Here is an 18,885-nt window from a genome sequence, read left to right as displayed (position 1 = left end):
TGCAATGTATGACCCGTTTTTCATCTTCTAAAAAGAAAATGTAATGCTTTGTAACTCGGGCACAACCAAGACTGTCTCCAATCCATTTTCATGCACCGTATCGGTGGAGGTCCTATTGAGTGACCCATTTTGGTCGACTGGCTTAATTGTGACCCTCGGAAGCGGAAGTTTACCAACGTTAAGGGGAATAAGCGTCAAGTCAAACTCGGCCCTGCTGTTTGCGCCCAGAACCGAGAATGCGTGCTTCTTTAACCCAGAAAGAAGCCAATTGTCTTCATGGTGAACAATAAACTGGAACATTTGTTGCTTCTGTGTAGCTTTACCTGCTGGCGACGATGACGCAAGCACTTCTTGAGGGGCATCTTCTTCTTCGCTCCACTTCATGGATGACGTAATTTGGAGCTTCATTTCAATCGGCTCTCCGACAAGGTGCTGCACCTTCTTTCCGTAGTTAAATTCGACATTGTGGAGAATATCCAAGATTGGCACAGCCACAGGGATATAAAGCTGTTGCCTGACGTAGTTGACGTTCTCGACAGGAATAACTTTCTTGAGGATTCCATCAATGCAACATACGAGCTCTGCTATATCCTTCTCTGATCTGATGTGACGATTAATCGATTCCCAGAACAAGCTTCTGACATCTTCAGCGTTCTTAATATGGATCTCATTGTTGATGGCGTAACTGTTGAGGTCAAACTGGAGGCGTCCCACTAGTTCAGTGAAAAGTGTGGAATAGCGCTGTAGCTCAAAGCTGTCGAAGAACTCATTTTGTAAATTGATGATAACAGCTTCACATTCACTTTGTAGGTTTGAGAAAGTGATAGTCAAGTCTAAAGTATCTGAAGAAGACACCTTTCCTTGTTTGGGCGTGATTCGGTAGAACATAAAGGCCGGTTGTTCTCCAAACGCAAGTTGCGTATTACTCTCATTGATGTCACAAGTCAGACTAGCAACAGCATACTTTTCGTTGTTGCATTGAAAGTCTGAATCAACAATACGTATTGGAGTCCTTGACTGTGCACAGCCGATCTGGAACTTTGAGTAGATGGACTTCTCCCGGAAAATATCCTGAACAGAGATCAGAATCTTTAGGTTATTATCCACATCATCCTGTAAGGAGTATGTGTGCTCCTCTTCGCCAATACTATAGGTAACAACTGCAGCAAACTGAAGAACCTTTCTATCACCAAAATATTTGTACGGAATCTTTTTAGTCAAAGCTTGACCAGCATCAAGAGACTCTTCCTCAAAATGATCAAGGCTGCCAATGAGTTCGACACCAATGTCAACGGGAGTTATGTCAACCTTGACATTTTTGACGGCCTCCTTGCCGGGGTTGATCACAAATTCGATCTCCGAAGCATTAAGCTCGATCTTTGCGGGCACTCTGAATTTAGCGCTCAAGCTGGATGGATCACCATACATGTACAAAGCACCCTCCAGGGAATCAACGGGTTCCGGTACCGGCACAGAAATGCCCAAAGAATTCACAGGATCAGAACCTTGTTGGAGAATCTCGTTGTTGCTTTTTGTGTGTACGACAGTCTCATTTGCGAGAACCAGTTCTGTCGTGTCACTTTCCAGAAAGCTTTGATCGAATATGAGGTTCTCACATGGCTTGTAAGTGAGCCTCGTTGGCTTGAAGAAGGCATTCTTGAAGTCGTTCGTTGAAAGACAAACTTTCTGGCGTGGACCTGGTGTAAGCTTTATGTTCTCAGCTGAAAACACAATGGTTTTTGGACTTGACGATGACAACTCTTCCATCTCCAAAGTGAGCGCATTGAGATCCAATTCGATACCAAGATGGTTCTTTATATCGAGCTCCAAAACATAGGCACCAGGCTTTTCTTTTGATGTTTCGATGTAAGGATCGACCGTACTTCCAAATAAGATTTCCAAAGGAATCGAAACGATATCACTAACTTGCAGTGCGATATCATAGATATGTTCAAGTAACTGCTTCCTCTGTTTGGCTGTCTTGACGATATCGTACTTATTAATACCGCCGATTCTTGAGTTTTCATGCTTAAGAGTCGAGAGGAGCTTGATATTTGTATCAAGAACATGCATGTTGTCCTTCGTATCAAGCTTTTCCAAGCAGTTGATATAGATCTCAAGAAGCATTCCACCCATGAAGTTCCAACCATTTTCTATGAAGTACTCGTACGAGGTCAATAAGACTTCGTAAGCCTGTTGGAAGTTTCCCTTTCTGTAATGCAAGACAGCCAAGTCAACACTAAGAAGATCTATGGTTTTCTTTCTCTCGCATTTGGCGAAATCTTGAATGGCAGCCAAAGTCAAGCCCTCGTAGAACGTATCATAGCTCTCTTGGGACTGAAGGATCTGCTCAAGAGCTTTATCCTTGAACACATGTTCCTCCTTTTTGGGTTGAGTCGACCCGTTGCTGTCGTCAAGGCTAATCTCCTCAAGCAAAAATCCAATTTCAGGTGGCTCAAAGCCCTTCAAACTAGCCAAATGTCCAGCTAGACCTCTCTTTAGAAGCCTAAGCTCACCCATATATTCAAAGATCCCAGCGGACGATGTGACACCATTATCTTCATTGTTAGAGCTGAGCTGAACAAGCTTATGGGTGACGGGTAAATCCAAGTAGAAGTCTATAAGTGAGCAAGACCACTCAAGGATTTGTGCGTCATTGCTCCTGCTCCCCGAAACCTCGTTGATAAAGTTTATGACCTTTTGAAATAAATGCAGAATGTAAATAGATGATAATGACAATGTGGGTGCAGAATTCGCTAGGGATTGTAGCAATATAGAAGCACCAAGGAATATGCTGAAGTTTGTTTGGAGAAGATTGATGGATTTGCCTTCGGTCAAATACTTATTAAACTGGCCCAACAATTCTCGGGACAAGACAGTCTTCTCGGGATTAAAATTTTGACTTTCCACGGACTCAAAAAAGTTCGAGGTAGTCCGTTCGAATGCATGGCTCACCGATTGAGACAGTTCCTTCAATGCCTCACTAATATCTTCGTACAAGTCCAAGGATTCATCGAGAAAACGCATATCTCCAACGATATCAACAAGCTTGAGTTTATAAAAAAGCTCGCGGATCAATAATTCAGGATCGTTTCCGTTGGACTCTTTCATTTTGTCGAGCTCTTCATTGTAGGCATTATAGCGTCTATCAAAGGTTCTCAAAATTAGACCCTTGAATTCCGTGGTTATGTGGTTGAAGGTCTCCAACTTTTCGATATCACTATTGTACTTATCACCAATCCTGAAAACAAACTCCTCTTCCTCCAGGACTTCGTCTAGGTCATCCAGAGGGTGAAGGACCTGGTGTTTTCCATTTTTGGAGAAATCCGCTAATAGTTTTTCATACACCGACTTTTTCATCAATGTCAGTGACTTCTCCTTGTAGATTCCAGAGCTTATAAGGACAATTGCCCAGCTGACTTCTCTTCCAGCGACCAAATCGCCAAGCCATGCTTGGATCAAAGGCCTTACCTGGGATCTATAGGTTTCGAGGTTATCAGCCTTGACAAACACCAAACGCAAGTATACATTGTCATACACGGTCGGCTGCTTCGTCTTCCTTGAGCTATGAGGGACTTCCTCGACCAATTGAATGGGAAGCAGTGGAATCAGCTTAACTGGTTTAAGTGGGTGGTACTTCCAATGGAGGTTCGTCAAAGGGAATTTTGACTCAAAGTCTTCTTTCACCGCAGGATATAGGCCAAAAGGATCATAGTAGCCCACAGAGACCGGGTTCTGAAGCCCTGGGTCTTCCAAACTCATGTATAGAATTGGATCGTGGGAGGTTCGTCGATTATGAATAAAAACAGGCCTTGTTGGATTCAAGTGTACTGCACACGCCTGGCTGACTGAATTATGCTAAGAAACAGGGAAAATATAAAAACACCAAGAAAAGGAAAGTATGCCAATGGGATCAGTCAGGATATGCCAACGACGTTTGGTGAATAGCTTCTATTTGGTGATGTGGTTGCAAAGCAGTAGGCTACTTTAGGCGCGTGTTGGAAGACATGCACATATGCAGGCATGATATCTACCCAGAGACCTAGAGTTCCCTTCTAGTCTATAAGTTGCTAGCAACCCAAGAAAATTCCCAAGGTTGCTGGGTTGCTGGGTTGCTACTGAATGACTCCAGATTGCTACCAGTTGTACTATATAAGGATGTCGACTTTCCTCCATCCTTCTAGCTTAACTAGTTATCTCAATACACTATGAACCACTCAACTACTCAGTCCGTTATACAGACCTCCTTATCTGCAGTCCGTGCACCATACACCGAACAGCGCGTAGAGGTCACGTGACCACAGTTGAAATTTGGAAAAACCTCCGACTTGGCGGTCAAGAAAAACCCAGAAAATTCATGGGAGGCGAAGAATGTAAGTGAAATTACCAGCCTAGCAACTTTAAGAGTATTTCTTAAGTGATTTGTATGAATTGGGGCTGTACTTGTTTATTTACTGGGACTGTGTGAGTGCGCGGTTGCAAAGTCCACAGAAGGCATTGACAGTGAGACAACAACAACAAAAAGCTATTTAAAGCATCTGATATCGATCAAAAAAAGATAGGGACAGGTAAACAAGAAAAAAAAATGCGCAAGCCCGGAATCGAACCGGGGGCCCAACGATGGCAACGTTGGATTTTACCACTAAACCACTTGCGCTAGTGAGAAATGCTCCGAGACGGGGAATTGAACCCCGGTCTACCACGCGACAAGCGGTAATTCTAGCCACTAAACTATCTCGGATGAGTTGTACATGTAAAGCCTTAGGGGTTGTATAATATATTTATATGAATATTGATTTTTGTATTTTTCTCGTCTAATTTTTGACTTGTTGGTGACATTTTTATATAATTGTAAACCTTAAGACCCAAGGAACCTCTGGGGAAATTTATAGAGCATGAATCCACCGTTTAAATGCTTTTTGGGTATCAGACTGTTTCCCTCTGAAAATAGTGTCTCCCAAGAGCCAACTTCTCGCCAGTTTGTCTTCACAAGTAGAGTGAAAACGATAGTAGCGTCATTGTTCCATATTGCTCTAGCCATTACCGCTGACGGTGCTTACACTATGAATGGTTTAGGTTCTACCAGTTCTACCAATTCCTAAGGCCCGGCCTCGGGGTGTTGCAACCGACATGGAAACTCATTCTCGTGCAAATGGTTTGTCTCTTAACTATACTGTTTGTCTCTCGAAATGCTATCCTGTTTTGTCTTTTTTCCTTTGTTTTCTTCCTTTCCTTTTTTTCTGTTCTGTCGAAATGAAGTGTTATTTTGCTGAGAGGTGCTTGCTCAGCTATTAGGCCATATGGGCTATTTCGATCACGCCTCTGCAGCAAGAGTCGTCTCTGACAGCCCTGGGCGTACTGTTGGCTCTTTGTGAACAATCACTTTAGGCTCTGTTCCCAAGTCTTCTCGGACGTCGTATTCTGGCTCGGACTCCACCTCGGTGTCATTGTCAAATACGTCCATGTATGATGCAGAAGATGAATCCGATGATTCGGTTGCCTCCTCTCTTTCTTTCTTTTCGGCTTGTTTCTGTTTAAGAACCTCGGGACAGTTAGCACGCGAATGATAATCATTGCCACAAACATAGCAGCCTTTTCTTGGGCAATCCTGGAAGGTATGGTCTGTTGTATGACAAAAAGCACAGAACTGATAGCAAAACTTGACAACACAGCTCATATCGAAAGGATCGGAAATCTTACGGTAGGGCTTCATTTTGCTCATATATCCAACAACCGCCTTCAACTTCTTTTTATGTGTAGCAGCACCGAGATCACGTTCAAGATTCCTACGAACACGATCAACGATTGTCCTTTTAGGTGGTGTCATTTCCAGTCCAAGCTGTATCTCCACATCTGCCAGCTGCCATCTGTGTCTAACCATTGGTCCTTCGTTCCAGCTCAATATCTCATCTGAGGGATGCAAGAAGCCGTACTTGAAAAGCTCCTGGGCTCTTGGGGTTGGCTTATAAAGAATCTTGGCCCATAAGTAGTTATCACGAGTACTTGTGCATTCTTTGAATTCATGAATGAGGTCTGGGGTCAGGGACTTAACGAATTGAAGATCAAGAAGCAACTCATTGATATCAGCAATGACCTCGTTTGGATCGCAAGAGCCAAATCTGTCATTGGTAAGAACAGACTCCAACTCGTCCAACTGTCCAACATCTTTTAAAGCTGGGAAATAGACATGTGGGTATATCACACGAGAGTTACCGATGAGAAGCGAGGCGAGGGCTTTTGGCACACTGTTCAATCTCTTATCGATCACTTCCATGAATTCTGTCATTTCAGCACGAGTGAGGATCTTCTTACCACGCTTCGAGTTCAGCTTCTCAAAGGCCATTTTCGTCAAATACACCTCGTACTTTGCGTCTGCTAACTGTAAGTCGTCCACGAATTTCTTGAACTTCTCCCAACCTGTCTTTCTCAAGAAAGAAGTTAACTGTCCGTTGGTAGATCCGCTAGGATTGGTGATCTCCATCTTATAAGTGGAGTCATTCTCAGGCAAATAGTTCAAGTCATCGTTCAACTCATACTGGCAGACTTCCACCGGGGTCCTGCAAATCCACCTGATCTGTTTCATAGCATGCAACGAAATCTTGGGATCAAACCCCTTCGTCGCTTGGTTCAAGAGAAACTTGTAATCTCCACCCCGGTCGAATTCCTCAGCTTCAGCCAGTAACTCAACATCATCCGGGCACCCTTCTATACGCGAATGAATAAGAAGGAACGGACCGCCCGGCCCTCTTGATTGAAGGCTCCGAACGTATTCCTGAGCATCCAACGCTTTCTTGCCAGTATGTTTAGGCACGTCCCGTTCCAACCGCCGTGGAAGATCAGTATAGTCAAACGCATCCTCGCCGATGGCTTCTCCTGGACCCTCCAAGATCTTCTTAAGCTGAGGTTTGCTGACGACCTTTTTATTTTTTTGTTTTCGGTTATCCCGAACCCGGACCTTAGGTTTTCCTCCAGGACCCATCAGACCTGGCTTCGTGAAATAGTGAAAAAAAAAAAGGATGAGGTTCAGACGCGCATTCATTAGCTATTTGGATGGACAGGGAGGAGTACAGGGATCAAGAGAAATACAGGATTCTGTGGGGAACCTTGGGGAAGAATGGGCAAATTCAGCCTTTGTTTTGCGCTGGTGGTAGAGGTTGTACTTTGGTTTTTTGGGGGTTTACGGTATGTTTAGAGTGATTTGGGTGTTACTGTGTTGAGTCTATGGATCGCGTTGAGCTATGGAATTGGTCCGACGTCGCACTGTGGTTCTCCAGACTGGACTGGTCCAGGTAATTAAGGTTTGGCGTGGTATTTGTTTTCAGGGTTGATGTTTTTCGTGCTTAGGTTGGCAGTGGCTACTGTTAGGGGGCTAGTGGTGAGTTGTTGGGATAGGTTACTGCTACCTTATCTTATCTTATCAGTAGGGACCAGTAGGTCACTGAGAGGGCATCTGGCCAGATACCCACCATGAGTAGCCACCCCGTAGCTTTCCCTGTTAGCCAAAGGTATTGCTGTAAATTATTGACTGTCTTGTTAAGGCCTGTTTATTACGGAACTGTGACGTCTGGGAGCTTCGGCGACCCTGGACCATCTACTCTTAGCGTGCGCATATAACATGTATGGCGGTATAAAGATTTTGCAGCCATTCATATAGGCCTCCAAATGGCTGTTACAGCCAATATTTCTTGACAAAAGCCCTAAAAACCACCTTAACCTTCACCTTCTGAACATAAATCTCCTCAATTACCTCCTAGCGCTGGTGCTCTGCTGTTAAGTGTGCGAGCTGGGAGCCCGCGGTCCAGCTGGTACAAACGGGTATAAAAGGAGGCCTTCTGGTCAATTCCCACTTTTTTCTTCTTCACCTTCTTCTTTTTCTTAAAGTTCAGCAATAGGTTTACAACAGTCTAGAAAGTAAATCACATTCGCCCAAGAACAAGAAGCCTTCCACCAGTCTCTATCTGCCTCAGATAGGGAAGACAACCACCACCAGCACTTTACCGTTTCTTTCTTCTTGACCAACAACAACTTGGTCTATTAACCCCAGTCTTTCTTCGGCACTTCTTCTCAAATACTACCACCAAGAAGCCGTCGCCCCTCACCTACTACAAGTCTCCAGGATGAGCTTCCAGCCGGAACCATTCTGGTACTCCCAGGGCTGCATTTTTACCAGCGATGTTCTCAAATCACTGTGGCTACACCATGGGTCGATCATAACGCACGATGGCAAGTGCTTAACCATCCCATGGGCCGCCGGCGAGTTCGAGTTCTTTTGTCGTCTTGTTGTCTACGGTCGTTTTGATCTCAGGGCAAGAGATCTCGCTCAGCAGATATACTGGCATAAGCTCTATGATAACTTCAGGGAGAACAAGTCATGACTAGCTCAGATGGAGACCATGAGGGAGGCGGTACACGAGAGTTCTGAAGGGGCCTTATGGTTCCGTTCATTGATTCAGACAGAGAAGACGAAGACTGACCACCATACGGTTTGAGAGAAGGTTGTCATTGACAACGCCAACAACAACGAGGGCACCAACACCACTGGCGACGCCGCCGAGGTGCCTACCTTTGCCGACATCGATGCCGACGACCTTATCGATGTCAAATATGAACCTACTACGTTTACTGTCGTCCGTTCGGGCGACCAAGAGGGTTCTGTTTTTGAGGCTGGAAACAGCTACACGGTCATACAACTAGAGGCTTTCACCGCCGAGACTACACCAGAGAAGCTGCCGACGGCGGCCAAGATTGACGTCGCTTTGCTTGAGTCTGAATACGTTGAGTTGGGGAGCTCGACGTTGGACAGTGGCAAGGGGACCAGCAAGATGTCTGGGGTGAAGCCGCTGAAGAACCGTGAAAAGAGATTTGCTAAGAAGGCCGCCAAGGCGGCTGCTCTTCCTGCTTTGCGGGACCAGAGCAAGATGTTTAAGCTTTCGAAGCTTAAGAGAACTTGACGTTATCGTCGTTGGTGTTCAGTTGTTGAGAGGAGTGGCACTGATGGTGGGTTACTTGGGGAAGAGAGGTTGGGGAGCCTCTTGACTCTTTCTGCCTATCGTCGCCGCTGCTTTGATTGATAGCTGGGCGCCGTCGATGGTCTTGACGTTGTTGTCCTCGTCGTTGGTCTTTGGTTTTTGGGACGGGTGGATACGAAGATGGGTATAGTTGGCCAGAGGTTGGGGAGCCTCTTGAATCCGCTTGCCTGTCGGCTGTTGAAGCCTTTACTGGGGACTGGATATCGTCGATGGGTTTGACGCTGTCGTCGTTGGTCTTTGTTGCCGAGAAGGAGTGGCGCCGGTGGTACCTTTGTTGGGGTAGAGGTTGGGGAGCCTCTTACCCTTCGTGCCTATTGACTGGTGTTGGTCTTATTGGTGATGGAGTATCAACTGACGCTTTCATTTGCTATCCAGAGGGAGAAACAGCTGTGTGAGGTGTATTAGCAAGGGGTTGGGGAGCCCCTAGCTTATGTCTTTGCCTACTGACAGTTGTTGTCTCTATGCTATTTGATACCGTCGGCATACTTTAGCGTTGCTGGTAACTACTTGTTGAGAAAGGGTGGCGGTCGTGATGGGTATACTAGGGAAAAGGTTGGGGAGCCTTTGAGCCCTTCCTACTTGTCGGTTACTGTCGCCCCTATTGGCATTTGGGTATCTTCGAACGATGTCGTCGTTGGTTTTCAGTGTCCATGAGGAGTATCGACTACTATAAGTGCACAGGGGTAGTTGTTGGGGAGCTTCTGCCTTCTTTAATTCGTCGATGTCGTTGCTCCTGTTGGCTTCTGGGAACTGCCGATGACCTTTGACGTTGTCGTCGCTGGGCCTGCTGTTGATGGTTTGTTACAACTATGAGAAGTATACTACTCAGAGGTTGGGGAGCCTCTTGATCCTTTCTCGCTTCATCAACGTTGTTGCTGCTGTTGATACTTGGTCCTGTTGATGACCTTTACGTTGTCGTCGTTGATGGTCGGTGGTGAAAAGTGTTTGTGTCTGTGACGGGTACACTTGGGTAGAGGTTGGGGAGCCTCTTGAGCCCTTGGTGCCTGAAGCAGATGCTTCCATGACTCTTCACTGAACGTTGTCGGCGGCAGCCAACAAGTCCGATGTTGCTATTAAGTATGTTATAAAATATTAAAATACTATCTTGTAGACATACATGCCCAAACCAGTGGGCCATACAAACACTAATCTCTTGATGAGACCTTGGCAGTTTCAACGTAGGATACATCTGCCTTCCTCTCAAGGTCAGTAGCTTCGATGTGATCGACTTCGTTCTTGTGGAGTGAGTCCATGCTATCCTTTCTCTCGCCCAAGCTGTGCACCTCGTCTTCATCAATCTTAGCATCTCTGGAGATGTTGAAGTCAGCACCTCTGTTCTCTGGACCAATCAAAATAATGAAGAGCATGTAAGCAAAGACAGCACCAATGAAAATGGCCATAACCTTGGAGTAGTCGTACACCATCTTTCCATCTGGGGCTCTAGTAGGGAACTTTTCTCCCAACTTACTCTCAATAGTTGAAGAAGCAGAAGAAGCCAAGTTACCCAACTGGTAAGAAAGACCGACAACCAACGCTCTGTAAGCTGGAGGAGACAATTCAGACAAGTGAATTGGAACCACACCCCAAGCGCCTTGAACACCAGCTTGTAAGAAGAAAGCACCAGCATTGATAGCTCCAGAACGCAAGTATGCCCATGGATAAATCATAGCAGCACCAAGAATCACAGCGAGAATAATAGTCAATCTTCTTCCAATGAATGTAGAGAAGTGACCGCAAATAAAACCACCAAACATAGCACCCAAGTTAGCCACACAGTTTGTAACAGTGGATCTGTCTTCACCAAACTGCAACTGAACCTTCAACAAGGTAGGGTACAAATCCTGAGAGCCATGAGACATAAAGTTGAAACCAACCATCATGAACACACAGTAGATCATAATGAGCCAGTAGCGTCTAAAAGCCTCTTTAGCGGAGTCAGACATAGTGAAGAACTTCTTTGCAACAGGCTTGTTTTCTTGTTCCTTCTTCATGATCTCCTTCTGGCGAAGGTAGGTATCAGTTTCAGGGAAGCATGCTCTCCAAATGACGAAGAGCACTGGAGGACCAGCAGCAAACCAAAAAATAGCTCTCCATCCATGTGGAGAGTTTGGAACAATGGCTCTGTTGAAGATAACAGTCAAAAGATAGCCAAAAGCGTAACCTTCCTGGAAAATACCCGACAAGACACCTCTGCAATCGACAGGAATGTCATCCATAGATGTAGCCAAGGAGAAACCAAAAACACCACCCATCGCTATACCAAAAAGAGCACGAACACCCAAAAATTGCTGATAAGTCTGGACGAAACCAGTTCCAATTTGCAACACAACCAAAAGAGCCAAGTTGATAATGTAAGGCCATTTACGACCATACCTATCACCCCAGAAACCGAAAATCACAGCACCAACCGAACGCAACATAAGAACTAAAGTAATACCCCAGGTAACATCAGTGACAGATTTGTCGAAACTTTCAGCAATCTCGTGGGCATTTAAAGACACCGTGAAGAAATCAAACGAGTCCCAGGTCCAGCCTGCAAAACCCATGAAGAAGTAGTTCCAGTGGTGCCATGTCATTTGCTTCAATGGATAAAATGGGTTCAAAAGCTCCCTCTTACTGTGAGAACGAAGCTCTTCTTTCGAAGGGAAGAGGGAACTGATTCTCGTGGAGAGGTACTTCTTGATAGACCTCGAGTCAAGCTTAGGCGGCTGAATAACATGTTTGTTATGTTCTTTCACATACTCCGAGTGCATGGAGGAAGTTATAGACGCCATGACTGCTAGTTAATAGATTTAAAGAAAGAAACAAAAAAAAACAAGAAACCCCCACCATTTATATAGACATGACAATGCACCAACTACAGATGCATCAGTGAAGCTGCAAACAAAGCAAAAGAAGCTCTGTATTCTCTACGTGATGGTGGCAAGCCCCGCAATACTCCATGGAACAAATTAGCCCTCCGGGCCTCTTCAGCCTCGCGTGTGGTTGGGGGAGCCCCCAAAAAGTAGGTTAAGTGTTGCGGCAATTGATGCCTAATGAGCGAGCTCGGATGCATTCACGGAAGGTATACGGTGAGCGCCGCTTGCCCCACAATGCGGGGTGCATGAGTTTTGGCCCTAGAAACGTAACCGAATGGGATATGATCTGATACTAGGCGCTTAGCTTGTTGGGGTAGGGGGTTCCGGGAAGAGCGATTTTATCCGTGGAGTTGCGTGAGGGCAGGCTGGGAGGACGTGAAGAGCAAATATCCGGGATGTTGTATGGAGTTCGTGGAGGTTCGGTGGCTTTTGAGGGTCTCACCGAGAAACTCGGTCCCCCACGTCGTTGGAAAGTGTTACATTGTTCTTTCTTCATATCTCCACCTTTGTAGTATTTTTGTGACACTGCCACTTTTTTTGGGAGGATCTTTGGGACCCTTTGTCGTTCGTAAATGTTTCCAGTGACCCTCTGGAGCGTCCAGGTGCCTTTCTCTTTGTAACAAAACGTCGTTTGAAACAAGAGAAACAGGAACATAACCCACACTGATAGGCTCACAACTCTGTGGGGGCACTACACCAGACCCAAACCATAAACCAACCAATAGGAGCAATCCTCCAGCAGCAAGTGAAACTCGCTCTCTACACAACAAGACAATTCTCAATTCTTTTAGTAATCACCCCGTTCTTTCCTCCACCACGATCTCCAATACTGTGTTCGCAACCAAATGCCCAGCTTTTTCCTGCGTCACCTCGCCTAGCGGCTAGTAGTAAAATATGCCAATTTTTCTGTCAGCGCACCTGTCAATGCGAGAATGTCCCGCGCCCAGAGACTCACAAAAAGGCACATTTAGGCTGAGCCAGACCACAAAAAATGGCAAAAAACCAGTGGTATTTGTAAGGACGGGTTTTGATATCACGGTTAAGCAGAGAAATATTTTACCTTCAGCCGTTTAAGATTCTCAACTCGTTTCATGCGCTCCTTCTTCCTGCCCCTCCCCCGCAGCCACCCCACCGCGGTGCTCGGAAGATTTCAAGCTGTTCCGGTTAGGGGAAAATAGAGTTGGTGGTGGAGATCGTGGAAGAAGTGGTGCTTTCTATGCGAAGATCTTTCTTCTGTTTCAGGTAACCCTGAAGTTTCTCCGGGTGCCACGGCAATTGGGGTTCCAAACCAAGGTACAGGGGATCTTGCAGTATCTATTGGCTGGCTGGCAGCACTTATCGTACAGAACTCCCGGTGTTTCATTGTAAATCTCCAAGATCATTTTCTCCGGTCCATTGTTGTCAAAGAGCCCCACCTCCACCATCGTCGTCCCAACATCTGCTCCCGGTTTCTAGCGGTACCGAGATTGGCCGAATAATAGATGTGGGCACAGATAAATCGTAAAAGGTACCAAAATCGATAAGATTGGTGTGGGATGGAGAGAAAAGAACAGTTCTGGAAGATAAGGGGTATTTGAGCTCCGGGTACCAAGAAAAAGCAGGAAAATGTCGGACTACAACCCCGAATATGGGTATCCTGGCTTGCTGGTTTACTTACTTTTTCGTTTTCACAACATATCCTACGAACGACGACTTTTTCTTCATTTTTGTGAAAAACTTTTTCTATTTCCCATAAAAATTTTTGGCTCCCCCATAGGTGAGCTTTGTCCTTCCGTGGCTAATGCTATGAGTGAGGTGCAAAACCTTAAATCAATGAAGATCTTGAGCGAGACGTATATACACACGTAGATCTGTAACCAGGCTGGAAATGTTTCCGAATCTAGGCGAAGTACGGCTCAGTCGTTTATCTTGCATCTCGTGAGAGCTCTAAGTGTTTTCAACTACGAAAAGTACTTCAAAAAATCCAAAAATTACGTGAAAGTACATCAAGTTATACAAGAAGTACAAGAAAGTTAAGCGAAAAGCACCATGATAAGAGGCTAAACTGATTTTCTTTCAAAGTAAATTCAATCATACATTCCACTACCAGATAATATTGTCAATGCTTATACCACTCGGTGGGTTCAACCTGCTACGTCTCGCTTCCAAGCCATATAACTTGAACAAATAAGGCAAGTATACAGCCTGATAAAAACTAAGCACTTCCAGCATTTTCCACGAGAATGAACTTTGGTTTTAGTCGTCAGCACAAGACTAAGGCATGCATTGGCTCGATTGATATAGGAGAGCCCAGATTGGGTTACTTACTGCTAGGGAAAGGCTTGTGGAAGTGAAAATTTTTAAAGAGCACCTCTTCTATGAGAGCTAAGGTACCTACAGCCAAGCTTAAGATTCAATACTATGATTTTTATACGAAAATATAAAGGTCGTTAAGAATGTCAAAAAATGTCAGATACTTTTGGGTGCCATTGGCATCAACTGTCTCGAGCTATCTGCTCTAGATTGTGTAGTCGGCAATCACAGGTCTGTGGTCACTCATGTAGAAGTCAAAGTAGTTTGGAACCACACCGTATGTGTGCCATTGACTGTGGTCACCAGCCCAAATGTAGTCAATGATGGTGTTAGCTTCGTGCTGACGGTTGAAGTCACTGAAGGTCGACTTGTAGCCGTAAGTCTTACCCTGGACTCTGGAGTCCTTGAAGCCACTCTTGCTCAAAAGCTTGTATGGCTCATCCTTTGGCTCAGTGTTGAAGTCACCACACAAGAATGGAGGCTCTGGGCCCAGTTCCATCTTGCTCATGATCAATTTAACCAGCTCTCTTCTGGCCTCCACACCCTTATGGTCAAAGTGGGTGTTCAACACCTTCACTCTCTGGCCATTGTGCTTCAGCTCCAAGATCACAGTAGTGACAATTCTCTCCAACGCAGCGTCCCAGCCCTTGGAAGGCTTGTCTGGGGTTGGACTGAGCCAGTAAGTCTTCTTCTCAACAGCGTTCCAGTCAGCATTTCTGTAAAGAATTGGAGCATACTCGCCCTTATACTTTCCGTCAGTTCTACCAACACCATAGTAATCCCACTCGTTCTTGTTCTCCAGGTTCAAATCACCCAAGATATCCTCCAATTGGTTACGAAGAACCTCCTGCAAGCACACCACGGAAGGACCAGCCTGGGTGTGGAACCTGATACTCTCAGTGACCAATGGCTCTCTTTCACTCCATGAGTGTTCACCACTAACAAGGTTCTTGTTGTCGTAACGGATGTTGTTGGTGTAAAGTCTGATTTTCAACGCGGACGCAACTGGAAGACCCATATCAAATATAACAAAGAAAGCAGCAGTAACTAAAACGAAAGCCAACCGAGCAAACTTGGTGACGTTACCTCTCTTGTGAGAATCGTTCGCAGTCTTTATCGACATACTTAGGCGCAGGCAATTAACTAATAGGGGAAAAGTAGTGTACACTGGCAGGCCACTGCAGAAAAAACGTGTAACGAAAGAATTGATAGAGAAGGAGATTCAGGGACCATCGCTGGGGTCTTTATAGCATCACAATTTGTGCCCAACGTGGGTTTGTGTCTTTTGAGCCATGGTTAGGATTCACAGTTTTCCGCCACGTGAGGCAAGAAAGGTTAAAACCAACGTTTGTCTGCAATCTACTTGCGTTCGTTTGTCTTTTTTAAGCCGCAGATAATGTATTGTCTGAGGGGCGCCTATGCACGGCCACAGTGTTCTTTAGTATGGGCGACTCTCTCATCCCTGCACGGTTCCGCCTTGTTACGTTTAACGCCTTTCCGCTGCTACACCTTTTCTGCTTCGGTTCCGCTTTCAATTGCTCAACATCATTAATACTTTTTAGGTCCCATGTGCGCTCTAAGCCTCGAAGGAGACAGATCTCACCGGTTTCCGGGCCGAGGAAAACGTCAGATATCACGAAGGCACTATTGCTTCCAATAGGCTTTCCTCCTGTGAGCAAAAATGAAAATTGAACCGCTTGAGGCGTCCTCCAATTTGCATCCGTGTGCTCGAAAGCTGGTTTTGTGACATTTTCGGTGATTTTGTGTTCTTTTGGAACTTCCATGGTCCAAATCTGTTGTTAAACCTTTTTCAAACTTTAGTATTCAGACTCAAGCATTGGCTTCTCTACCAGCTGAACTCTCTTGTACTCTGTTCCTCAATCCATCTGCTTTACCAGCGCTTGCTCCAGTGGATTTAGCCACTGGCTCATCTTCAACCGTGCCTGTTGCCACTTGCGTTTCAGCACTTTTTGCGCTGCTGATGCCGCCTTCTTTCTTAGAGACAACTGGTCTACTTTGAGGCTTTGTGATCTCGCTTCGCGATTCCTTTTGTTCTTTTCCATCACCTGTCAAGTCGTCTCGCCCCGTGGGCCCCGATGCATTCTTAGCTGTGAGCACTAAGAACAATACCACGTTGATTGTAACAAACACGACAGTGAGACCGATTACTCCAACGGTACAGTAAATTGCAAATTTCACGGGTTTTTCTGAGATGGCGACAGCTGGGTCAACTTGGAACTCGTACCAATAATCAAGTGCGTCATCATAGAGGCCTCTGTAGAATTGAAGTATGAGCCCAAGACCCTCACTTACCACGTTTATGCTTTCATCATCAAGGATATCCTCAAACGTGGGTGGTGGTGGCTTGGCGTCGTGCTCAGGCTTCGGCTTGTTGGCTTTGTAGACTTCCCATTCTTCTTGTGACTTGGGAATGAAGGTGTTATTCCCGATCCTTTCCGCTTCTTCGACAGAATGTCCAAGGTAGATGTTTGTAAAGAGTACCCCCTGCGTCATTGTCCAGAGCTCGAACCCTAATGCGTCCACAGGACCGATCAAGTCTGAATTCTCATCCCTTCCAAAACGTGGGTTCCTAATCTTTGGGGCTCTCCAGATGCCCTTGTAGTTTGGGTTTTCAATCAGAGGAGCAGTCCAGAAACCCTTATACTTGGGGTTTGGTACTTCTGGAGGGGTCCATGGACCGCAGCCAACCGAACACTCGGGATTTCTTATCAATGGTGCTTCCCACTCTCCATCTTCCTCCTCTAGCCACTCCTTAGGTTTGGTAGCATCAGGGTTAGGAATCTCTTTTGGTATTGTGGGGTCGTCCTTCCATCCTTCGGGTTTAGTAGCCTTGGGATCGGGGATCCATGGTGCGCCGTAAACTTCGTCCCAATCGTCCGGTTTGACTGCATCAGGGTCCGGGATGAAGAATTGATCGTCCCAGTCATCTGGTTTCTGCGCACTCTTGTCCTCAATGAATTCTGGTTCCGTCAAAGGTGGTTCCATGAACTTGAGAGTGGTAAACACATTTCCAGCCTTAGCAATGTCACCATTAAGTCTAAGTTCTGTCCTGCCGTCGCTTCTAAAGATCAAGGTGTACAAGTTGGTGAGGACGTGATTTCTGGCCATTGGTGGCCTTCTCAACTTATGTTCCACATATTGTCCGGTTTCCTGATCCTTCTTGTTGATGATGAAGTGAACTTTGCTTTCTGATCCGCAGATGTCTGGTCCAAACATCACCTCGAAAGGCGTTCTATCACTGAATTCCTCCCCAACACTTCCTTCACTAAGGAGTTTGATGTAGCCGCCACTGCATGTTACACCTTCTTGGAACTTAACTTCGAATTGAACTACCAAATCGTCGTCTTTTCCTCTGACATACGTCTGAGGTAACTTCTTGGAAATCGCGTAGTAAGCTGCTTCTTTCGCCATGAGCAAGCCCTTTTCACCCTCAAAGGCTGCGTATTTCGAAGTGTCAGCAATCTTCCATTTTCCAACGTAGTCGAATGGGCCTGTTTTCAGGCTTTGGGAGGGGATCCATCCTGACTCGAGCAAAGATGGGTAGTCGAATTGCTCAAAGAAGGAGTCTTTGCTGAGCAGAGATTGGTCAAAAGGGACGAAATCCTTCCCCAATGAAGGGGCGATCAGAACCAAAAACAATGCCAATTTTCTCAAATCCATGGCTATGCTTTTAGATAGACGTGATGTTGCAGCCTTGAGAAGTAGGTGGAAATCTACGCCTACTACTGTCTTGTGTGCAGACCAGTCAGAATAAAACCTTAAGAGAAAGGCACGTACAAGTATCAAGTTTTCATTAGTAAATTACCTATAATAACCCTTCTTTGTCTAATATACAAGCTGATTGTCAGTGGTGTCTTCTGTTCATGCTTCGGCTTCCTCGAGCAAGGAAAACGCATTCTGATCAGGCTTTCTCTGGGCCTTCTCTTCATTTTCCTCTGCTGGTTTTGATCCTGAGAAGAATTCTTCAACGTATGCATCCTCTTCTTCAATGGCCATTTCTTCCTCCAGTTTTGGCTTCTCCTCGGTCTTGGTAGCTTCCACTGGCTTCACATTCAAGCCCTTGTTGATCTGGTCCCAGCCCAGCTTTCTAGCATTCTGGACATACTTGGCACGATCAATACTTTGCTGAATCTTAGTGGCCAAGACTCCATCGAGCTTCAGGTTTCTGTCCACCTTATGTTTCAAGGAGTTGGTCTTTCTCTTGTTGGCCTTCTTACGGATAGCGTCGTTCTCCATCTTTTTTGCTAGAAGGTTTTCATTCTTAATTGTCGTTCTGATGATGGACTTACGAACATCGCTGTTCTCTGTCTTTGGTACGCTAGCCAACGACTTTGCTTCACCTTCGAGGTCGATCTCACCTCTACGAGCAGCTCTGCTATGCTTGGAAACTGGACATTAGTAACTTGAGTTGACTTAGGATAGATACACTATACCATTAGATGATCACATACCTTTTCTTGCCATTCTTGTTCAAAAGTCGTAGGGGCTTCGATCCGATGAGGTACTAGAAGAGAGAGTATTGTGTATAGGAAAGACGATGCTCACCTAGTGATTCTATCTCTAAAAAGAACAATAGCTTCCAGTATGCTTCTAGAAAGCTTCTGCTTAACTAAGCGACCATTACCATCACTCTTAAATATTTCCATGCTTCTTATAAGCATTTCAAAAGGGCATATCCTCCAATC

General features: G+C 45.5%; 7 protein-coding genes and 2 non-coding genes across 9 annotated transcripts; 1 reads left to right on the top strand and 8 right to left on the bottom strand. All coding sequences in view use genetic code 12, as the record gives it.

Annotated features, from left to right (window-relative positions):
• Positions 1 to 27: 27 nt before the first annotated feature.
• Positions 28 to 3,762, bottom strand: CXQ85_004443 (transport protein particle complex II subunit; the record flags this gene model as incomplete). The annotated part of the gene is made up of 1 exon (XM_025488060.1): positions 28 to 3,762. The coding sequence occupies one exon, from the start codon at positions 3,760 to 3,762 to the stop codon at positions 28 to 30; it is 3,735 nt and encodes a 1,244-aa protein (XP_025341868.1).
• Positions 3,763 to 4,586: 824 nt separating this feature from the next.
• CXQ85_004442 lies at positions 4,587 to 4,657 on the bottom strand. Its single transcript has one exon. It is a non-coding gene; the product is annotated as a tRNA-Gly (tRNA).
• Positions 4,658 to 4,669: 12 nt separating this feature from the next.
• CXQ85_004441 lies at positions 4,670 to 4,741 on the bottom strand. The gene has a single exon. It is a non-coding gene; the product is annotated as a tRNA-Asp (tRNA).
• A 573-nt stretch (positions 4,742 to 5,314) lies between these two features.
• On the bottom strand, positions 5,315 to 6,979 carry CXQ85_004440 (uncharacterized protein; the record flags this gene model as incomplete). The annotated part of the gene is made up of 1 exon (XM_025488059.1): positions 5,315 to 6,979. The coding sequence occupies one exon, from the start codon at positions 6,977 to 6,979 to the stop codon at positions 5,315 to 5,317; it is 1,665 nt and encodes a 554-aa protein (XP_025341867.1).
• A 1,138-nt stretch (positions 6,980 to 8,117) lies between these two features.
• CXQ85_004439 (uncharacterized protein) lies at positions 8,118 to 8,951 on the top strand (the record flags this gene model as incomplete). Its single annotated transcript, XM_025488058.1, has 3 exons — positions 8,118 to 8,368; positions 8,399 to 8,439; positions 8,491 to 8,951. The coding sequence occupies 3 exons, from the start codon at positions 8,118 to 8,120 to the stop codon at positions 8,949 to 8,951; spliced, it is 753 nt and encodes a 250-aa protein (XP_025341866.1).
• Positions 8,952 to 10,174: 1,223 nt separating this feature from the next.
• Positions 10,175 to 11,782, bottom strand: JEN2 (Jen2p; the record flags this gene model as incomplete). Its single annotated transcript, XM_025488057.1, has 1 exon — positions 10,175 to 11,782. One exon carries the CDS (start codon positions 11,780 to 11,782, stop codon positions 10,175 to 10,177), a length of 1,608 nt encoding a protein of 535 aa, XP_025341865.1.
• Positions 11,783 to 14,384: 2,602 nt separating this feature from the next.
• CXQ85_004437 (uncharacterized protein) lies at positions 14,385 to 15,302 on the bottom strand (the record flags this gene model as incomplete). The annotated part of the gene is made up of 1 exon (XM_025488056.1): positions 14,385 to 15,302. The coding sequence occupies one exon, from the start codon at positions 15,300 to 15,302 to the stop codon at positions 14,385 to 14,387; it is 918 nt and encodes a 305-aa protein (XP_025341864.1).
• Positions 15,303 to 16,009: 707 nt separating this feature from the next.
• CXQ85_004436 (calnexin) lies at positions 16,010 to 17,860 on the bottom strand (the record flags this gene model as incomplete). The annotated part of the gene is made up of 1 exon (XM_025488055.1): positions 16,010 to 17,860. The coding sequence occupies one exon, from the start codon at positions 17,858 to 17,860 to the stop codon at positions 16,010 to 16,012; it is 1,851 nt and encodes a 616-aa protein (XP_025341863.1).
• A 201-nt stretch (positions 17,861 to 18,061) lies between these two features.
• Positions 18,062 to 18,664, bottom strand: ECM1 (Ecm1p; the record flags this gene model as incomplete). Its single annotated transcript, XM_025488054.1, has 2 exons — positions 18,062 to 18,588; positions 18,652 to 18,664. 2 exons carry the CDS (start codon positions 18,662 to 18,664, stop codon positions 18,062 to 18,064), a joined length of 540 nt encoding a protein of 179 aa, XP_025341862.1.
• Between the last annotated feature and the right edge of the window lie 221 nt (positions 18,665 to 18,885).

The sequence above is a fragment of the Candidozyma haemuli genome (genome assembly GCF_002926055.2).
Source record: "Candidozyma haemuli strain B11899 chromosome Unknown G_2014730914, whole genome shotgun sequence".
NCBI lineage: Eukaryota > Fungi > Ascomycota > Pichiomycetes > Serinales > Metschnikowiaceae > Candidozyma > Candidozyma haemuli.
This window is presented reverse-complemented; position numbering and strand designations above follow the sequence as displayed.